The following is a 22533-nucleotide window of genomic DNA, read 5'->3' as shown; positions in this document are numbered from 1 at the left end:
AAGAAGATAAAAAGGGCACCAGCAATGTGAAGTGATACATTTATGGTGAAACAGCTCCAATGATGACTACCTGTGTAATAAGAACACACAGGGAGCTATTTAAACTTGTAGAGGCAACTAAAGTTCTGCCATGTAGGGCATCATCTTTTATTTCTCACTACTGTGTGTGTGTGTGTGTGTGTGTGTGTGTGTGTGTGTGTGTGTGTGTGTGTGTGTGTGTGTGTGGTCGTGGGTGTACATATGTACATATGGAGGGTGGGAGGGATGGGTTTTCTCCGTTTTTATGTTTTCCTTTATAATGTTTTTAACTGTTGTACAGCACTGTGTTGCATTTTATTGTGCATGAAAAGTGCTATATAAATAAAGTTTGATTTGATTTGATTTGATGTACCACAGGGGCATCCAAGGCTCTGTATTTTCATACTGTCATAGTCTTATGTTTCAGACACTCTGCAAAATAAACAATGCACAAGGAGTTCACATTTATTGTGCCACCAGAGGACAGCAGATGAAGCAATTTTGCGGTTGTTGAATGGAAATACTGAAGCTGGTCAGTGATGTAAAGATTCCACACGTCTCCTCCGTTGCATTTTTTGCTGCTATGCTGCCACCCAGTGGCCCTCTGAGGTAGTAATCCAGATGACACAAACATTTATTAAAAAGATAACTCACTGACACCAGATCAAAAATGAATGCTTTTTATTTGTTAGACACCTGAAATCACAACACAGTAGAAATATGATAAAAAAAGAGGAAGAAACAAATAGTTATTGATATGAAAAATCAACTTTTGAAATGAGATGATAGTGTATTTGAAGGATTTTGTAAAACATGAAACACATTTTAATTTTGAAATTAAAAAAGGTCTTTTATTACAAATATATATAGCTGTTTTGTATAAAGTCTGATTAGTATGTTATAGTGTGTGAATGTGAGGCCTCTGCAGGTCTCACTGTGCTCACTAAGCTACAGTGGAATAGCATGCAGTTGTAACAAAATACACGGCAGCAATGACAGTTGACGTGTTTTGTGAGAGTAAGGGAGGATATCTGCGAGTTAGTCTTATTTCATGGAGCAAAGAGAGTCTGCAGGTCACAAACTACTGCAGCTGACGTCACTGATCAATCAGGCTTAAAGCAGAGAAGATCAGCTGGAACTAATCAGTGAAATCTACACATGAAAACCAACATGATGGTGCACGTTTTCAAAGAATGCAGACATATCATCAGGTTTTTTTAAACGCATAATTATGTTAACAGCCCATTAAAATTTGTATATTAGCTCATATTAGTCCAAATATTAAAAACTGTAAACAGGGACCTATTATGATTTAAACGGCTGATACGATTCATGACAAAGTAAAATAATGCATCTCACAACAACATATTCAATATGCAACATCTTAAAAGTTTTGATTACTAATCAAATATAGATTATCTAAAGATGGAAAAAAACAAACATGAAAGGCACTTCAGGCGGGTAACATTAAGCTCCATGAAACAAGAGGTTTCTCTTGTGAAACATGATTTCTTTAAACCCCAGATTAATTATTTTCTACAGATTCATTTCTTGCACAGACATGAGAACAAATACAAAACTGGAGTGACAGAAGATCCACCTTTAAACAGTGGAAAGGTGTAAAATGCACGTATCATTGATGAGAAATATCTCAAATTGTCCCTTGCATCATTTTAATCAATTCTTACTCACATGTTTTTATTATCAGAGCATGCGTTCAGTACTTTGGATAAAAGGCACTCCTAAATGAGGGACAGAGAAGGCCAATAATGCACTGTAGGACTCAACATTTTAGACATTCTGAGTGTATGAAAATGTGACTTTCCCATTTACAAAAACTCCTCTGGTCGTTTCCAGCTGAGGTAGAACATCTACATAATACGTGAACCCAAACCTCACAGCTCCAACACTGACTGAACCCGTTTCTCCATGTGATGGATAGAATCTGTCTTTCAAAGATCTTGTATAATCTAAGTAGAAACTTAACCTGCTCTCACAGACAGGAGGTCAATCATTAAAAAAAAAAAAAAAAAAAAAAAACATGACTCAACACTACTGTACAATTGCAAAGTTAAAGCTTGAGTTAAAATAAATGATGTTTCCACCAAAGTGACCTCTTGTCTGTTCAGAAGTGTGAGATAAAACAGTCAGTGATTAACTGCAGGTTTTGGGTCAGCAGAATATGAAACTCTGAATGGAGAGCTACCAGATTACCAGATATGTGTTGCCTTCCTGAAGATTATCTGCCCTCATTAGCCCAATTCAGATTTATGGACAGGGATCAAAGGCACCTCTTATAATCTCTAAAAAACTTCAAGAGTTGCCTGCTTTAATATATTTAACTCATTCCTGAACCTGCAAAAATCATGTCCAAGATCCAAGCACTGATTCTGCCTCATCTGAAGTCGGTACACATGGGTATAACTCCCTCCTCCCTCCTATTCAGGCTCATGTGTCCCAGTTCAGAAGCTGGATCCTCCAACCAAAATGAGACTGTCTAGCCTGTCAGAGGTGAGGAAAAAATGCCTCAGGAACACACCCAGGCTGCTATCAAGACCAAACAGTGCAGAGGTTGTATCAAACTCAGATTATTTACACATGGCAGTGTTAATTATCCATCTAGTTATGGTGATGGCCAACACACCCAGAAACTATGATAAGGCCATCGGATGTTTCTCTGCTTCACATGTAGAGTGCCTGAATGCCACATTAAGCAACAGAACAGCACAGTGTACGAGTCTGAGTGCAAAGATAACACAGTGACAAAGACGGCTGCATTTGGAGGAGACTTTCAAATGGGACCGGCCTCATGAGCCCCTTTGTGACGTATTTGGCTGAGACATGAGGCCTTTAAAGGAATCAGTCTACAGATGTGGCAAGATAAAAAGCTGATAGCCTCTGCCACAGATGAGTAACACTCACAAGCTCACTGACATTTATCACACAAGGCAAGAGGAAACGTCACTGCATATCATACTGCATATCTTTACTGAGTGATGGACCAAAGGGGAGGGAATAATCTTTACATTTCTATCTTTGGTTGGAATGAGCACCTGCATCCTCTGGACAAGATCACTCATACCTAAACTAAACTGCATTAACTTAACTTTGAGTTTGTGGACAAACATTTTTTCATTTTACACTTTGTACAAGGTGAAGGGGTGTTTTCATGCTGTTAAAGTCAACAGCAAAGAAGAAGTGGATGAGTTTTTTTTTTTTTGTTTTTTTTTCCTCAAAGTACCATAAATGTACCATGGGCTTGATAAGATACAGTAAAGAGTCCATCGTTTGGTAAGACAAATAGGTCAGAAATATAAGATTCATATATTCTATATTAAAGACTGTGAATACAGTTCTTTACATCACACCAGAGCATCTTTCATGAAACACCCTATTATGTGGTTTGGTATGTGCAGACATGGCTTCGGCTGTGTTCTTGGTCATGCCACTGAAGTAAACAAGGTTTCAGACGCTGGGTTGTCAAGGTTTTGTTTTTCTGGCAGGAAATCCTCAGCATCCAGGTCTACTGTGGAGGTCATGGCTGTTTTAAGTCTCTGGGGGTCGGAAAAGGCAACATTTTAGAAACAGCTCAGCCACTTTTACGAAGAGAAAAATGGAACAAAAATGGAGCAATGGACAACACAGACTACCGTTAAATTCTGTATGGATGTTAATGTTATCCTCAGAGGATGAATCTTAATGACTGTGATAACTCCTGACTTTTCACCTCCTGCCACCATCAGGTCAACACTTGGGTTGGATTGCCATTAAATTCGGCACAGATACCCATAATGTCCAGATGATGAATCGTAGTGTCACCAGCAGCTCAAAGTTTTCAGCTAATGACTTTGATGATGCCCTCACTTTTCTTCTCGTGCCACCATGAGGTTCATATTTCTGCTCTTAGTGAAATGTTTTTGGATCAGGACGGAGAGAATATGGCAAAATCTGTGAGCTGCCCAGACAGCGAGCGACTGACTGTGAGAATTGCACAGCTTGAAAACAAGACTGAAATGCTGCATCAAATACATAAGAATGAGCAATTCACTGACTCTGTCGCAGCCTCTATACATGTGGCTGAAAACAGACAGACTCTTATACACGCGGTTACGTCAGCTGGGACATTCAGTTATTTTCTGGTGTACTGTGGAGAGGTGTGGGCTTTGCTTCCTGTGTTTCTTTTCTTGGCAGAGGCTGGGCGTGGTTCTCCGGGTGGCTGGGAGCCGGCTCCTCCACAGCTGGGACTCATCACAATCAAGCACGGCATAAAGACTGTGGACTGCAGAGGACTCGTTGCCAGATTGTTTCTGCTGCTTTGTCTGAGTTCTCCTGCACTGATCTCCAGCTCCAGTGTCTCTGCCACCACCACATGCCCTCAACGCACATACTCGCACCACCTGAGCTCTGTGCACTACAGCGTATCCTGAACTGCTCTCCCATCTCATTCCCCAGCCACTAGTTTGCTGCATACGTGGAGTCTCCTTTCATTATCCTTTCAATAAACTCCTATTTTACCCTTGCTCCCTGTCTGCGTATCTGCTTTGGGTCCAAATCCTGCTGAAACATAACAATTTTAGGCTTTAGCCTTGTTTAATGTAAGATGGTAGAGGAGCATCTGTAAAAGTATATGCGTGCTTGACAGAATGGAAACATTCAGGAAGAAAACATGTAAGCACATTTCTGAACACAGGGAAGCAGGACACAGTTAGGCATAATCAAATCTGTGGAGGGAGGGCATAAAGAAGCAGTGTGCACTCAGATAAAAAGCGTATAAAACCCCCTCTACCTGATCCAAAAACTATTACCTTTTGCGCAATTTCCACAGTCATTTGTTCGACTAATGGTTCTTGTGCTCACCTGAAGAAAAGAACCTTTGTTGTTATACATCTCTTGAATGGCTCCAAGTGGGATCCACACTATGGAGACCAGTGAGACACCCCAGCCCACCCATTCAGCCCACAATGGGTATGTGTACGTCCCATAGCGAGCAGGAGAGTACTGGGCAATGCTGGAGGTTAGGATACACTAGGCAGGGAAAAGGATAGTCTTAAACCTATATCAATAACCATCATAATTAGTATTATTGTACTGATAATTGCAGGCGATTGTGGTGATTTTATTGAGCTAGTTTAAACCTCACCAGGACCAACATAGGACAGAGCACCAGCCAGCAGAGACGAAAGTAGATGTTTGGAGTTTGTCCTTGCATCCTCTTGATCATTAAGGCAATTCTTGGGACACCTGACAGAAAAAGACAAGTGCTAATTTAACATTTGGAATATCCTTATTCCTTATGGTGTGGATATGCAAGATTTTTAGAATTCAGTTTAATAATAAACCAGCCACAGCAAATCCTGGCAACTCAGACTCTAAAGCCTTTACCATAAACTATGACATCTTATGAACTTTATGAGGATCTTACCAAAGATCCAGCAGACAGCTACAACTTCAAAGAAAGCTAGGAACACGAGGGAAACCACAGCAGTGTAGTGGTCCATCAGCTGAAACACATAGATACCCCCCTGTGCAGGAAGAAGACGAGGGAGAGAGCAAGGAAGACAAAGACCGAGGTCACAAAATAGCTCTCAGTAGTGATATGCCTGTTAGAATGTAGGCTGCCAAATGTCCTCAAGTAAGTTTCTCTGAGTAGCGAAAGAGTGTTGTTACATACTGTACCTTAGTAACATGAGGAATGCCCAGGACAAAGCAAACCATGCACACAAGCAGGGTCAGCAGCTCCTCTCTCTTTAGGAAGCGCAGAACTTGGGGGCCAAACTCATCTTTTATGAATGTTATGGCGACCTCAACTGTGGCGAACTGTGGCACACACAAAACATTTACTGTGTTTATCATAGCAATCCCATTTGCTAAAAGAGAAAAAAAGCGGTTCCCTCTTGATTTCTTATGACTCTGAGACATTTTTGTATCTTTGTTTGGAGGGCAATAATCAGGCTGTGCAAAGAGCAGGGTAACCACGACATGCTATATTTTGGTTTGTGGCCAAATACCCACAGAACTAATGACATTTATGTCGAGTTATGACTTATTATGTTAGCATGCTAACATGCTAAACTAAGACGGTGAATATGGTAGACATTATACCTGCTTAACTTAAGCCATTAGCATTATCTTTCTGAGCATGCTATGTTAGCATTTACTCGAAGCACTGCTAACAGAGGCGTTAGCATGGTGGTCTGTTAGCAAAGGGCAGAATGAATGAGCTATCAGTCACCTAAACTCACCTAGATGATAACTTACTTGTGCCTTGAGCTGTTCATTAGAGAGGCAGTAAGAGATGAGAAAATAAACTTATAAGCTGTTTGAGTAGTTAGCTCTGCAGACCAATGAAAGGAATGGGATTTAAAGTATTTTAATGTAGCAGTAAAAATACGGAGGTCATAATCACAGTACCTGTATATAGTTAGTGTGCCAGTCAGTTTGGGTTAGCAGCACTTTATTTTTTTGACCACACAAACCTCCTAAATTGTATGTGTAATCATTTCCATGTTCATGGCCAAAAGACTGGACAGTTAGGTAAACAGTTACAGAGAAACAGTCAGCAGGAATGTGCACGGAGGAAATCTTCTGTAATATTTTTGCCCACATAAGTTGAGTAATGAAACATCCGCTTTGCCCTATTTCTCCACGAGTCTGCCTTCCTCCTGACAAACTAAAGTCTGAGGGAATAAAATGCATCTGACTTCAGTTTTCAGTGCAGTGCTTCATCGTCACAGCATTATCCTCCTCTGTCACACACTGTGTTTATAGGCCTATTAGAAATGTTTACCTGGCTGTCCAGGCCCAGACACAGCAGCATGAAGAAGAACAGAGGGGCCCACAGCTGAAACAGGGGCATGGTGGAGAGGACTTCAGGGTACACGACAAACACCAAACCAGGACCTGAAGCGTGACAGCGTGTGTTGTTAGGAGCGTTTGTAGCAGCTGCCAAGCATTGCACTTAAACAAATTAAATATTACATGTTCATTAGTGAGCTTTAGAGGTGCTGGTATGTGGACAGAAGCAGGACGGCTGTTTCTCTCAGCTGGCATGCTAAGCTAAGCTAACCGGCTGCTGGCTCTATTGCCCGTAATTTATCCCTAAGCTTAAAACTGTTCCTTTAAACTTAACTGGTACATCCAAAGAAGCTGTAGTTTAAATAGTTTAGCTTAGTCTGGGAATGAATTCAGTCTTTATTTTCCTTTATTTCAACTGTGGTTTGGTACAAAGCCTGGTATTGTAGTGTGGAAATAAACTGAGCTAAATTTCAAAAGACAAGTTCTGAGAAGTGATTTTTTTAAAGATGTAAAACTAAAAATTGTGGGGTTTAACTCTACAACAATGGATGTTGTGGAGTGATGACCATGAATATTTGCTGAGGGAAATGGGAAGAAAAGAAAAAAAAAAAACCCTACAACATCAAACACACCATCACTTTATGACACACCTTTGAATGACCTATTGGCTGATCTTATGCTTTCAACAGCTACTTACCAAAGCCAAAAATCTGACACGTTGACTAAGCAGGCTGCATAATGTTAAGTGACTCACAAGAACAGACCCATTACACTTGCTTTCATACCCACTGGTTTTTCTGGTTCTACTGGCTTAATAAGCTCCTGCCATTACGTTAAGACCAATTAAAGCTAGAGTACATAAAATCTTCAAGCCATTCATTACAGAATACTGCTGAATGACAAAGCTGCTGTTCAGGTGTTATTTGAGCACTAAAAAGATTAAAGAAACTTGTGTCATTCAGATAATCTGCAACCATCTGCTGACCCAGACATCTGATATCTTTGGTTACATGATTTCACCACATGTCACCAAAGAAGTGGACACATAAAGATTAGATTCACAACAAAACCAGTTTAGGAAACTGTACATTTTCACTACTTGTCCTTGAGTGACCCGCAGATGTCAAATATTCAATGCGGACGTGCACATCTCGAAATCTGCGTCATGTTTTTCCATGGAAAGAAGAAAAAAATGCTCCCAGGAGGATGAAAACAAAAACAAATTCTTAGAGCTGACGGCAGAGTTTGGGATCTACCGTATTTGTATGTCCGTCACTGTAACCGTAGTACTATTCTGTCTTGTTATTTAGATCCTTGAAATCAACAAAGCCATGAGGGTCTCGTGCGATGGACTCTCCGGGCTTGATGCTTACCATCTGTAGCTATGTTGTCCACTGGGAGGTTGTGTATATGCGCCATGTAGCCAATAGCTGAGAAGATCACAAAGCCGGCCAGGATACTCGTGAATGAGTTGGTAAATGATACAATCAAAGCATCCCTGGGATAGAAGGAGGGCGAAATAAAACATTTCAGAACAGTTCAAGACAGTCAGGAGAACAAAGGTTGTAGATTATGAAGCTGATGATTACACAAATTGGAAATAACAGTAAAAAGTGTCCCTGGCAGGTAAATAATAATAAGGGTTTTTGAGGCTTCATTGGTGCATATACTGTATTAAACACCTCATCTCCTCTTGTTCCCTCTGCAGAGAGGGTTATTTGGCCACGGTGGAATAAATGTGATACGTCTTAAAATTTAGTGGATGGTAGTAAAGTTCAATAGTGACAAAACATAGCCAACTGTAGTAATACGAGGACTCCATATCACAATCCACCTTCACAGATACCTGTAATCCTCCGGTGGAGCCGATACATGTTGCTGCTCAGACTTCATAAAGCAGTCGTTATGGAGCACTCGGGTTTCATGGGAGAACAAGTACAATTGCATAACCATCAGAATTGTAACAACACTTATTGGGTGAGGCTATGGAGATGTGTGTGTTTTGCATATGTGTATGAAGTATGTGAAATATTTCCATTGTGTGATACATGCACGGCTGAGGTGTTGAGGCTCCAGGCACAACCACACTCTCTCATCATCCTCATAGTTTTGGAGGTACATCCAGACGTACACAGTGGTTGCACTTGCACATTTGAATATCATAGAAGTATGGATGATTGGCCTTGGCAGAGGGTTGAGCTCTCTGAGTGCTCCTCCAGCTGAAAATGAAACTAGTAATTCTCAATTTCCGATCAAACGTTCTCCTTTTGCCCCTGGACGGCCATGCGGATGATAGTGAGTGGGGGTTCATTTCAGTTCACTGTACGTTGAGAGTGACCTTTCTAGCGAGCAGCTGTGGCGTGCGGCTGCACAGTAGATAGAGCAAATATAGAGAGAAGACAAAACTGGGGCTTCTTCCATAAACAGTTTGTCCACTTTGTTCCTCTGCTGCTGTGAGCAAAACATCTATATGGAGGCTGCTCTTCCACCACAGAGAAGTAAGAGCACTGCTGTTCAACTCACAGCACACTGACACACACTGTTTACAGTGGACAGTCTTCGGGTAATTCAATATTTTTTCATTTATTGTATTTTTAGTCACGTGAATCAGTTATATTTTGGGGTGAAAAGTGGTATCATTTCCCGATTTTTGTTCATCTTGTTACTAGACGACTGTGACATCCACATGTCCCATACATGCACATCGACAGCAAAAACTCATAAAACAACAACATCAATATGATTTTAGGAGAGCACATTTTGAAGACACAGTACAGCAATTCCAAATGCAGAATGTTAAATCTGTACCTGAGAATGTTGTTGTTGAACTTGTTGTAACTAGACATCGAGACCATAGAGCCGAACGCTATTCCGATGGAGTTAAACACCTGGGCGGCGGCATTAACCCACACCTGTGATGGACATGAAGGAGGGAATGAAGGCGAACTTCAGCATTTAGCTTTAAAAGCCTTTTTTCTCAATCTGCTTTTCACTAAACGAGGTCCTCCAAGAACCAAAGCAGAGAAGAAGAGATTTCGCTTTTGTGTTTTCTATCTGAGCTCTTCTCATGCTGCCTTCAGATGGGGTCGTGTTTTTCCAGTTCACAACAGGAGTCCACATGAAAACCCTCCTCTTGTGGTTCATTAGGCCTTGCATGTCCTACAGTCCTGTCCTCACGACTTCACTGAACATCAAGCATATCGCATACATGACTTCCATCTCAAAACTACTCACAAGTTCCATTTGAAGGCAGCACTGCTCGTCTCAAGTGGGCAAGACTTGGAAAAAAGGTGATGTTGCAGATCTCTGTGCACCAATCAGGATTCAGCAACATTTGAAGCAAAATGTGCTGGCAGTGGTTGTTTGTTGAAGTTGTCGCACAGTCAAATCTGACAAAACTACACCCAAACAGCTGAATGTTTTTATTGAACTTTAAATGTCTGACTGCACATTAAGTATTAATTACTTAATGTTTTTCAATGCAAAGGATGACTGACGTTTGTTGTGCTATTCTAACCACAGTGAGTATCCAGCTTGCTGTTCTGCTACTAAGAGGTCAAGAAAGACCCATCCGTAGTCGTATCAGACTATTCTGGGAGATCTGAAGCTTCTGCTCTGGATTTCATTGAACATCGAAATTGTTGTCTTCAAAGCCAAATTTCTCACTTTCTAAGGTGACCGGAGCACAAGCTAAGCGGTTAATTGAGTTCACTGCTGCGATGACCTTCTCCCTTCTTTCCTCTTGCAGTTGTTTTTATTGAGTTTGGTGCTCGAGCAAACACAAGATAAAAGTCAATTCTCGGAAAAGAGAGGCTTCAATCTGAGAAATGATTTTTGCATTCAATTCCTTGCTAACATAAAAAGACAAATTCAATCTAAAACTAATAATGTTTATCAGTCTCTCCTGTATGAGATAATAATTACCAACATGTAACCAAAGTCTTAAGGAGTAGCTTGCGTTTTGATGTTACTCATTCATTAACAGCGTCTCACCTTCACTTCAAACAGCTTGCTCCAGACAGGTGTCACAAAGTACAGGATACCATTCTTGGCTCCAGGAAGCTGCACATTATTAATGAGCAGGGCAAACAGGATGAAGTATGGAAACACAGCGGTGAAATACACAACCTGTGTGACGCAGAGTGGAAAAACACAAAATTTTCAGTGTGCGATTGGTGTTTTGCTTTCAAAGAAACATCTCACGCTGAAATTTTGTCAAAATGTTCTGCACAGGATACATGAATCAGCAGAAACTACAAAGAAACATGCGTGTTGTTATTTCTCCAGCTTCAAAGCTCTTCTCTGTCTCATTTCATCATGTTCTGAGTTGGCTGAGCAAAAATTTTTGAGTGTGCAAAAGAAATGACACATAATGTAAAATAAGATGCATAAAGAGTGTGTGGCGCACTTTAGATCCCAAACTTATTATTTTAGATGTCATTTTGACACTAACTTGTCTATAAACCTCCTCACCTGCTGAATTACAAACATGAACTAACACATAATAAAATGACCCAGGACAGAATGCTTTCAATCAATGAACAAGGAAAGTCAAGAATGAGATCAACACGACATTAACGCTTATCACACTATGCATACGTGCATCTTGCAGAAAAGCAGCCATCATTCTGACCTTGCCAGTAGATTTGACTCCTTTAAATATGCACAAATACACGACGACCCAGGCAGCGAGGAGATAACCAAAGAGTTCCCAGCGAAGGCCACCAGCTTTTTCAATGCCACTGGTTTTCTCCAGAAGCCTGTGACTGGAAAAAGAGGAAAAATACAAATAGTACAAATACAAAATGTAATTTCAAGTGAAAATACAATTAAAGAAATTAAAAAAAAATAAAAAATGTAAACAGTTATTCTCCCATTTTCCATGTGTTGAAAGGAAAGATCCAAGACTTTGTCTATTCACACAAGAGGCTTATTTCTTTGAAATTGTGTTTACAGGTTTTTCCTTTACCAAGATAATTACCTTTTAGGTATAGCATTTCAAGATGCTGATTACGCAGTGTGCCTGTGCAGGTAACAATAAAAGCCCACTCTAAATGAGCTTAGAACACCGGTCGATCCAGAGCATGCCAAACATGCTGCTGAAACATGTCTTGTGAGCATGCAAGAAGGTCATGCAAGAACTAGCATGTTTTCAACTTCTGGGAATTGTGTATAGATCCTTGTAATGTAGGGCCGAGTACTATCACGTTGCAACATGAGGAGATGGCAGTGAATGAATTGCATGACAGTGTGCCACATGATCTCGTTAAGATATCGCCATAACCACACAAAACGCTATAGTACAAGGTGATGATGATGAGCATCCCGGTTTCTGTTGGTTTGTGCAGAAATTCTTTGGCTGTGCCAACAACCTGTTGCATCAGGAGTCTGGGTGGTCAGTCTAAGACCATCTTGTACATGATGAAGGCAGATGGGGAGGTCCTAGCCTGGCGGGTTGTGAGGCCAGTTGGATGTCCTGCCAAATTGCTTCAAATGACATGGGAAACAGCTTATGGTTGTGAAATGAACATTCACTTACGGGCAACAGTTTTGGTGAACACTGCTGCAGTCAGCATGACAACTGCATGCTCCCTGTTTAATCTGCATCCTGATATGCCAGACCTGTCAGGTACCAGGTGGTAGTAGAGCTCACTACGGAAGCCGAGAATGGCCGTGCTTGCAAGCATTTATCTCAATTAGTTGAGATGAAAATGTCAGCTCAAGGAGTAGATCAATGGATCAGACTGTCCTTCAGTCAAAGTCGAACACACTTAACAACTGGCCATGTGAGACAGATCTAACAAACAGATGCACATGTAGCCATCACATGTCTCCCTATATGCTAACATATGGTGTACACATCAGGTGCTCTGTCTTGATCAAATTTTGCATCTCACAATGTTTACATGTTTCCATTCAGTTTTATAATAGGGACACGTTAAAAAAATGCTGACTGTCATGGTGACAATTCGTATTTTTCATTCTTTAACAATGCACGACATAGTATGACTGTGACTGGAATCAATCTGGAGAACTTGACCTTTTGTTTCTCGTGATAACAAGATAAATTGACAAGTTATCACAAGAAAACAAACTCTGTTATAGTGAGACAATGAAAGAATGAACTCATAATCTTGAGATAAGGGCATACGGCATTAACTTGCAAGCATGAGCACTCTTGGCGAAAGCCCAAGCACAGTGTGCATAAAGAAATCTGTTACATGGAATAACCAAAACGTTTGCAGAAAACTGCGTTCATGTAAGACCCAGTCATCACAGCTGTTAAGTGAAGACTGCTTCCTCCAGTAAATGTAACAAACACAGAGAAAAAATAGCTCGTAGTGCCATCAGCAGTGTGAACACATAGAAACGGTACATTTCCGCAGTTGAAAGTGAAGTGAACTTTTCTCACTCAAAGAACTGTTGGCTGGCAGACTGCATGTGGGTGTTGTTGCCGGCAAAACCGCTGGAACAGTTTCTGCCGGCGTTCCAGGTGTTGTTGCAGGACGTCCAAGGGAGGGTCGCTCCGAACGAGTTGAACAAATAGTAAAGTGCCCAGCTCATGAGCACATTGTAATATGTGGAGAACACAAAGGAGATAACGACTGTGGCTAGACCAACACCTGCAGAGTGACACGTGGGGGAAGAAGACACAAAGTGAGAGATGACTCTGCAGACATTAGACAGTATGGCATCTGTGGGGAAGAAGCTGTACTTCAAAACTGTTATTAAACCAGTGTCATACTCCACATTTCGCAGGGAATGGTCAATTACTTGGGCCCACAATTATAAGAATGGGTCTAGCCTACATCTCACACACAGGTGGACAACAGAGAGAAGCCGGTATCATCAAATTTCTGGTCAGTGAAGGCCAAGATGAAGTCAAACAAAACTCGGCCACAGATAAAAGGCATTCCTGGAGCAATGGATTAGAAATTCCACTGTGTCATTTGGCCTGTGAGTATTAGAGACTCTTGACCAGCTGAACAAAGGTGAGATCAAAGTCCTCCAACAGGTCTAAATTATTCAGACTTTTAACACCTGTGGCTCTTAGCCGTGTTATCATATTTCAGGTTGAGGCGGTATGCCTGCGTATATCGCATGTGTGTTTCTGGTGTTTTTCACCTGTCTCCTCCTGAGCAATGACTCAGCAAAAAAGCTTGGCCTCTTTGGCAGATAGAGCATCATTATTTTGCTCAAGGACACTTCAGTGGAGTGGACAGGGAGGATTAAAACTTGAGCCAGGCTGTACTCAATGAGACATTTTTCACTGTTTGTTTCTACCGAATAAGGAGAAGAACTGCAAACCATGTTACATTCTGATATCAAAACTTCAATAGTTTGACATTTTGGGAAATATGCTCACTCACTGACCCGCTGAGGGACTTTCCTGCATGTTAAATGTGTGGCTGGAGTTAGGAGTTAGTTAGCTTAGCTGAGTACGAAGACTGGAAACAGCTGGACACAGCTAGCCTGGCTCCGTCCAAAGGTAACAGAATCCACATACCAACATCTTAAAAGCTCACTAATCAACATATTACATGTTGTTTGTGTAATCTGTGGGCAAAGAGACACTTGGCCTTTTACGAGGGATACATACCAGACTATTCTGTTAGATTAGTTCCTGCCCAAGAAATCTGGTACATAACCGACCGTAACAGTGACAGGTTGTTTTTGTTCCTCATGCTTCTACGTAGCCGAGCTCCCTGTTTCTCCTGTTTCCAGTATTTATGCTAAGATCAGATGACTGGCTGCTAGCTACAGCAACACATTTGCTATACTGGTTTGGCAGAGACATCAATCTTCTAGTCTAACAGCGAGGAAGCCCATTTCCAAACATGTCAAACTTCCTTTTTCTGTGACCGTTCCTGTAAATCTTTTGTATCGTGTTATCATCACCATCTTTGCCGTCTTTGCCACTTGAGGACAATAGAAAAATTGTTTTGCCACTGACTACAACAAGAACACTGTCTACGAAGGAAATGGCTCTCTGTTTATCAGGGTTCTATAAAAACCAGGCTGAAAACATTTTCTGTACTTGACTGGAATGCCATGCTTCGCCAGATCCAGTGTCAATAACTGACAAAATGGAAGGACGGGCGGGTGAAAAACAGCTCTGTGTCATCACAGTGACAGACCCAAAGGAAACCCTCTCTGAGCTCCAGGATCAGCCAGAACCGCCGTGATGATCCACGCTAAGCGCTCCTTCCATTGTGACTGCATGTTGGCCTCTTTGACTCTACACATCTAGCTCACATGGTTGACCGCTCCACTGGTACACCAGACACACTCCAAGAGGGGAAGTGATGTGTCATTTCAAACTGGCAAAACATTATAGTCTGCTGGACTCAAAAACAAGTCAGAGCAGACAAAGATGGAGGGAACCCGTTAGTACCTCCGCTGTCTCTCTATCTCTATCACCTATCCACTAGATGCCCTCACTGAGACAAATGAGACAATCGGCAAAGTCCTGAATTTAACCAATTAATCTGAGACATTTCTATGCTGTGATTAAGCATTAAATCAAACATGAGATTTGTGATTGATATTTGTGGGCATTCAATTACAGGGTATATCACTGCAGTGAGTTGCACAGGGAAATCATTCAAAAGAACATACAGAAAAAAACTACCTGCTTTCGGACCTTGTTTAGCACAGAGCATTAACCAGGAAGAAATGAGCGATAAATCAAGTGAGGGACCCATACGTTTTGACCGGGTAGATAATCTCTGTTTTTAAGGAGATAAGAAAACTACGGAGAAAAATCTTTAGTTAGAACAAGACAGGCAGCATTTTCAAATTCACACCCATAATGATTGTTGATGGCTGGGCTCTTGTTTGATTCGGAGAGCAATCTCTATGATGAGCTGGCGGTGCTCTTCAGCCCACACGTTTCCGTTTATTCGTAAGTTTGATTTTCAGTTTCACAAACACCTTCTCGTGTGTGCATTATTTATTTTATTTTATTTTTTTACAGCCACTTCCAAAATACAGAAAAACTGATCCGCATGATTTGCCTGTTAACAGTTTGTTATGATGACTGATTTAAACTGCGGGAGGACATCCACAGTCATCCAAATAAATCAAATTTGGGGATTTTCAGTTCATGTTTCAGTTGATTTCATGATTTCTTTCTGAATGATAAACATGTTATTCTTATTCTAATCCAGAGGATTCAGATTTCAAGTTAAAGGAGTAAAAAAAAAGAGAGTGATTGAAATGTTTGCGAAACAAGTTCTCATCCATCAACAAGCGAAAACAATCCATTTGTCAGACAGAAAAGGGCAGATTTCAGTTAAAAAAGAAAACAGAAAGCACTTGAGCATGCAGCACATCCCACGATCCCCCAAGGGATGCTTTTAATGACACAAAATGCAAAAACTTTTCATCTGGGTTTGGATGCAGATTTGCATCAAATATACTGAAACAAACATGGAATACATGACTCATAAGAAAACTGTGAAAATAAAGTCCTGATCTCACAATATGAAAGGATTAGTTTGGATTTTTTGAAGTGGGCTTGTGTGAGAAACGTGTTCACAGTCAGTGTGTTACAGTAGAAGGCGGTCGGCACGCTCCCAGTTTGAAGAAGCCGAGCATGAAGCCAAACGATGCACTGCTGTGTGCGGGAGCAGCAGCAAAACATATTTAAGACGCCTAAAAAAATGGCCAACCTGACAAAACTGATTTCACTTCAAGTCTATGCTGTATCCACAATAGTTTCACCTCTTAGCGATTTTACCTCACAGAAGCTGAAGTTCTACGGCTGCCTCGATCGTTTGTGGTTAGTTAGTTTTGTAGGCAAGGGAAAATATTTTAGAGTAACATGCACTTAAACTGCTCCCAGTAGACCTCACACACCGAAACTGACAAATTCACTCATCAGTTGTCCTTATATGCAATAATGTGAACTTAACCATTGCCTTGTTTCACTTATTTACTTACATTGTTTGCTTATTTCTAATATCTGTGGGAGTACTAAAGGATTATTTTATTTAATCCTTTGGTGTGCCCTGTTTTAAAGGGGATAAAATACGTGTTGCTGCTGTTCCATCCGCTGCTTAGCTTCCATGACAATACTCTTATCTGCTTGGGGGCCTGCCGCCAGCTACTGTGGGTAAAACACTAACTGTGGATAAGGACGTAACTCATACAACCCTGCCTCAGATTATCTGAACTAAACCTTTAAGACCTAATTTGCAGACACAATTACCTACAGTACTGTGTATGTACTATCACTTATGAAGAGTAGATTCACTATCTAGTCAATATGCAACTACTGAAACATCCAACTCTGCAAGGAGTGCATTGCCGTAATGTGATCATGCATGTTTGTTACAACCTGAATAATGATTTGTCCCTCTCTAAAGCTTTTGTTTTTAGGCGAGACACATGAGGAAGAGCCTTAAAACTGTACCCAGTGGGGACAAAAGAGTCTCCACAAGTGTTTATGAGCAAGACCGAACAAGATATAATTGCCAGCTGTACTCTGTACTCTGACAGTGTGATCTGTCTTTATGCACCTGTGAGTCAGCACATATATGGTTGTTCCTATTCTTTGTTGGCGGGCAGAGCAAATGCACATGGCTGTTTGTACAAGTAACCACAACCTGTGCTGGCTTTCACATCGGGCTTACGGCTGAGAATTTACTATATTTAATCAGGTAATCGTGACTGTGAGTCACATTTAGGGACACAGCTAGTCTATTGTTTCATTTCTACTGACTCACCTTCTATCAAACTGTTCTGCTGTTGACAGCTGCTGCAATCACCTATTCTGTCCTACTTTTGTCTACAAATGTGAGATACATAAAAAATGTATCAGCCTCTTGTGAAATGATCCGGGTGAGCTGAGAGGACCGTGCTGTTCATACCGTTATTCTTCTCCAGGAATAGTCGAGTTCAAAATGTGGAGCACTTTGTTTACACAGTCTACTGAATTGATCAGCTGGGATTTCTGGGACAAACGGTTAATAATTAATTTTTTGGGGGGAGATCATTTGTTCAACAATGGATTGTAGCAATATTTTTATGGTAACTGTTGAAATAAATTACAACCCATGAATTACTCTCAACAATCCTAGTTATCACTCTCATTCCCTGACATATTTTTCGGTCTTTGCCCTTGCACACTATGAGCTTACATGAGTAATGACGGTAATGACATTAGAGTATACAAGAGGCTTCCTGCAGCTATTAGTCTTGCATTCACTTCATATTTAAAAGTCTAACTCTGGGCGAAGATTAACAAAGCGCTGATCATTTGTGCCTGGTGCAGACCGCTCATGTGCCTTTGCTAGACTTTGTGTAAATACTAATAGCAAAATGAAGGAAAATTCCCCAGATGCTCATCCTCGTCACATGAGGGGACGCTTTGGCCTGGAGAGTCACTCACCTTTTAGCAAGGGACAGATTTTGGCGAAAGCATGCACGGGCCCTAAACGAGTGTACTGCCCAATGGCAAATTCCATGAAGAGCAGAGGAATGCCACACAGGATCAGCATGGTGAGATACGGGATCATGAAGGCACCTGAATCAGAAGAACAAAGAGGAACAATGGGTGGCTGATACTGCAGGCATCTCCTAAATATATAAGTATGAAACATAGTGCCTGGATAACTCGCTGTAACATGTGTGAATTTTTTTTTTTTTTTTTTTTTGGGGGGGGGGGGGGTTGGTAAGTCCTGATCTCACATGGTAATTATCTTCTATACACTGAGCTTGCTTTGTTCTCATAAATCAACACAATTCAACCCTGTTTATTCTCAGAAAGAAGGCTCAGATGTTTATCAGTGAGTCGCTGTTCTTTATAACATTCACATACACCCACACCTCAGTGTAAACTATAAAGCTCGCATCAGTGAAGGCGATCCAGTGCTGAAGTTTAACAGCTAAATACTGCTGAGTCATCCTCAGTTACAAACCAAATGATGTTTTAACACGACTAAGAAACATGGATTTACTTGTATAACATGTCTGTGTAATGATTATTAACAAACATGGTTCTTTTCTAATTCCAACCGCTGGTTTGGAGCATTTGGGTGAGAACATTTTGACCTTTTCAAATAAAAAAAGGCGTGGAGGTCTAACTGTCAGTGTGAGTTTGGCATTTTTACCCATAAGCTGAAGAGAACGTGCACAGATAAAGTGGGTTCTTTTACATGTTCCAACTCTTCCCCACAGCCCAAAGACGTCACCTTCCACATGTGTTTGTTCTGGAACAGACTTGGCGACCTGCGCAGGGTGCACCTCGCCTTACACCTCGCCTCATCAGGCCCAGTATGTGCTGATGAAAGCCCCCAACCACCAAAATAATCTGAGCAAAGTAGGTTTTTCACAGAGCGGATGAACGGCTCATGAGCGGCGTGGAAGATGACCACTTAATTGACACGTGATGCACTTTTAATTTCAAAATAAAAGCAGTGGTGAACTTTTCTGCATGGTCTCTGCCGTTTCTGTCGTATTCACTCTGGTTATGACTGAGACGATTGTTCAGTGAGGGGGCATTTGTGTTGCTCATATTTGTCATCATGCATGTGACGGAGCTACAGGGCAAGCAGAGGACTTTGTGATTTGATATAGTATTTTTCCTCCAAACTTCCTTTTTTTTCGTGATATTTTTTCACGTAGCGTATTACTGGTGCATGACCGCATTTTACATCCTTTCCCTGGAAATTTTCCTGGAATGTTCAAAATTGAGACGCTTTCACACCTTTTCAAAGTTTTTTTTTTTTTTCTACTTATTCATACTTTCAGCTAGACGCTCCATTCAAACTCTCTCTATGAGTTTTATTCATCTTTTACATTCCATTCATATTAATTAGACCGCAGTTGCGCTCCAGCATGAGTCAGGCAATGCAGCTTACACTGTATGTTTGCATCCTTAATTCCTAATTCATGCTCTTTTCAGCTTTTATCTACTCATATTTGAAGCCAGAAGCTCCATTCAAACCTTACGACGGTCCACATCTTTCGCATATTATGAGTTTGAAATCCCATTAATACTAACCGGATCCTTTCCAACTTTTCCAACTCTCCATACTCCTTCAGCTGCTTCTCCACACAAATTAAAGCCAGCAGGTTAGCATCAGATTTTCAACAAACCTCAAAATATTGCACAACTTTCACACATTGTTCGTGTTATCCAACTCTTAAAGCCAGCAAGTGCGGCTTATCGTCAGGATCATAAAGCTGTTCTGTCTTACATTATGCTGAGAGCTGTCCCTAATGACACTGTAAAATTATTTAACACCTCCATGGACTCTTGATCATCGTAGGCTGGAGAGGTCGACTTAACGGCCGAACAGTCGTACTGGACTGCACCTCAAAGGGGAAACATTAACCATTATTACAGTTTAAACAGCTGCATCCTCCTGACGCAGGCTGCTCTCAGTGACTTTTCTATCAACTCTGGTGGCAACACCCTCGCAAAGGTTACACGGAATAAAAAGCTTTTTCCTGTACACAGAGCTGCATAAAATGTGTAACACTGACACACATTCCGGCCTAATTCAGCCCCGCTGCAGGCCACATGTTTGACCTCTCAGACAGTCTCACCTCCACCGCTGCTGTAGCACAGGTAGGGAAACCTCCACACGTTCCCCAGTCCCACCGCGTAGCCCACCGACGCGAGGATGAACTCCAGCTGCCCACTCCATGTGGGTCTCTGCGCCTGTGTCTCCGCGGTCTTCTCGGCGACCACTTTGACATCGAGGGGTTTCAGAGCGTAATCTCTCTCATCAGATGGCATTTTTGGGTTCCCTTCTGCGACCTCCATCGTAGCTTTTTAGCGATGACAGTGAAATGACGGTGTGTTATCACAGTCAGATGGCGCTGCGCTGCTCTGTATAATAAACTCCAGAGATGAATTCTGTGGATCAGACCGACAGTGGACTCCCTGGACGTCTGCTGCCTAAAAATGATTCATGATGGTCGATGAAAGCCTGTAATATGCGCCATTCAGACAGTGGGGACAGCCTACAACACAAAGACCGGCACCGTCCACATGCACAGCCCACCACGTCTGTTCCTCCTCCAAACAGCTCGCGCTTGTTACATAGATGCCCTTTCCTTTTCTTATCGCACCGGCTGCTGTGAAGCTAGCGACTTTTACTGCAGGGGGCGTCTTTCCAAAATAAAAGCCGAGTTAAACTTCTTAACATTAGGATGGGAGTGATTCTGAGCATAGAAGCACAAGAAAATCTGAAATCATTCATATTGTAAATCACTGGTGGAAGAAGTACTCAAATCTAAGTAAAAGTAACAATACCACAGTGGGAAAATACTCTATAACAAGTAAAAGTCCTGCATTCAAAATTCTACTAGAGTAAAAGTACAAAAGTATTAGCATCAAAATGTACTTACAGTACAAAAAGTAAAATAAGTCATTATGCAAAGGTGAGCTTTTTTCTTTTTTTCCCCACATCCACTGTATCCCTGGGTCATCTTATCCATAAAATTATTCCGTAATTTATTCGTTGATTTTATTTTGTCTTAATAACCTGAATTTGCAAAGTAATTTAAGTTAGAAATGTAGTGGACAAAATGTACAATATTTGCTACTGAGATGTAGTGGAGTACAAGTAGAGAGCAGAAATACAACTGCACCAACTCTGCAATACAACGGAGAAAAAACACTCTATGCATTGTTTTGTATAGTAAAGGAGGAAAGCAAACCTATTCAAACCTATGAGAGTGCATGTTATTTACAGAGAAGCAGTGCAGAGAGACACTTAGTCAGGGGGCTGCACTCAGCAGCACAATGAGATCACAACTGAGTTCCCAGAAGCGCTTGAAGGCGTAAGAAAGCCCCCCAGGCAAACAGGAGCTGACATATGCAAGATACGACCAGCAAACAACACTGACCTCCAGAGGGAGTTAAGCTTGATTAACAAGACCAGCAGGCTCATTCCAAATTGTCATGCAACTCTAAGGCACTCAGAAGTCTGCCGGAGAAAATATAGAATGGCAGTGACTACATGAAGGTGACAGGTAAAGGTAAAGGGTTAAATCAGAGGGTGGTAGTTTACTAGTTTACTTCTTCTGCACTGAGCGTTGCATTCTCACAAGAGAAGCAATACAGCCAGGGTGTCTTCAAGGACAAGAAAGCTATGCTGTCTCTCAACACTGGGTCTCATAAATCCATGTTCAGGTCAAATGGTATTACAAAAGATTCATGGAGATATTCTCCAGTTACTCCACGACGCCGCAGAATGTGTTCTGACAAAAACAAGGAAGAGAGATCATTTTTCTCTGATATTAGCCACTCTGCACTGGCTCCCTGTAAAACTAAGAATATAATTTAAAATCCTTCTCCTTACTTACAAAGCCATAAATGGTCATGCTCCATCTTATCTTAAATACCTCATAGTACCTTATAACCCCACTAGAACACTGTGTTCCCAGAATGCAGGCTTACTTATGGTTCCTAAAGTCTCCAAAAGCAGAATGGGAGCCAGAGCCTTTAGCTATTGAGCTATGGAACCACCAGCCAGTCTTTGCCCATGAGGCACACAGTCTCCACATTTAAGAGTGGGCTTAAAACTTTCTTGACTCCAGAGACTACTATCTAGTTGTGCTAGACTGCTGCTCAAACTGCCCAGAGTCAGAGGTGGGAGTGAGTGGCCATAATACAGGTGTTCCCTGGGCAGTTTGTCCCTTTTCCTCTCCTGTCCTCTCCAGTTCTGCTACATGTGCTAGCTGAATGAGGGGCACCTGACC

The 22533-nt window shown here is 41.4% G+C and overlaps 1 protein-coding gene across 3 annotated transcripts; it reads right to left on the bottom strand.

Moving 5' to 3' along the window:
* Window positions 1-3248: 3248 nt before the first annotated feature.
* On the bottom strand, window positions 3249-20906 carry LOC143321401 (sodium- and chloride-dependent GABA transporter 1). Of its 3 annotated transcripts, none has more exons than XM_076731712.1 (13): window positions 20371-20906; window positions 18209-18343; window positions 13226-13436; window positions 11447-11579; window positions 10807-10941; window positions 9622-9725; window positions 8187-8311; window positions 6806-6918; window positions 5695-5835; window positions 5441-5540; window positions 5159-5259; window positions 4876-5043; window positions 3249-3572 (listed from the first exon to the last, which is right to left on the bottom strand). In XM_076731712.1, the coding sequence occupies exons 1-13, from the start codon at window positions 20588-20590 to the stop codon at window positions 3459-3461; spliced, it is 1800 nt and encodes a 599-aa protein (XP_076587827.1). In that variant the 5' UTR covers window positions 20591-20906; the 3' UTR covers window positions 3249-3458. The 3 variants fall into 3 exon arrangements, with proteins under 3 accessions (XP_076587827.1, XP_076587828.1, XP_076587829.1); XM_076731713.1 differs by lacking the exon at window positions 20371-20906 and adding an exon at window positions 15446-15565 and having other exon boundaries at window positions 18209-18302; XM_076731714.1 differs by lacking the exons at window positions 18209-18343; window positions 20371-20906 and adding an exon at window positions 15446-15647.
* Window positions 20907-22533: the final 1627 nt, after the last annotated feature.

The sequence above is a fragment of the Chaetodon auriga genome, chromosome 5 (genome assembly GCF_051107435.1).
Source record: "Chaetodon auriga isolate fChaAug3 chromosome 5, fChaAug3.hap1, whole genome shotgun sequence".
NCBI classification, from domain to species: Eukaryota; Metazoa; Chordata; class Actinopteri; order Chaetodontiformes; family Chaetodontidae; genus Chaetodon; species Chaetodon auriga.
Note: the sequence above shows the minus strand (reverse complement) of the source record. Positions and strands in the feature narration are given on the sequence as shown.

Bases quoted from the DNA above. Each gene is read 5' to 3' on its own strand.
- LOC143321401 (XM_076731712.1), bottom strand. From the start codon at position 20,590: ATGGAGGTCGCAGAAGGGAACCCAAAAATGCCATCTGATGAGAGAGAT. The intron at 10,942-11,446 runs GTCAGAATGATG...TGCGTCACACAG, and splicing joins GAGTCAAATCTACTGGCAAG to GTTGTGTATTTCACCGCTGT. The intron at 8,312-9,621 runs GTACAGATTTAA...CTTCTATCCCAG, and splicing joins TTCAACAACAACATTCTCAG to GGATGCTTTGATTGTATCAT.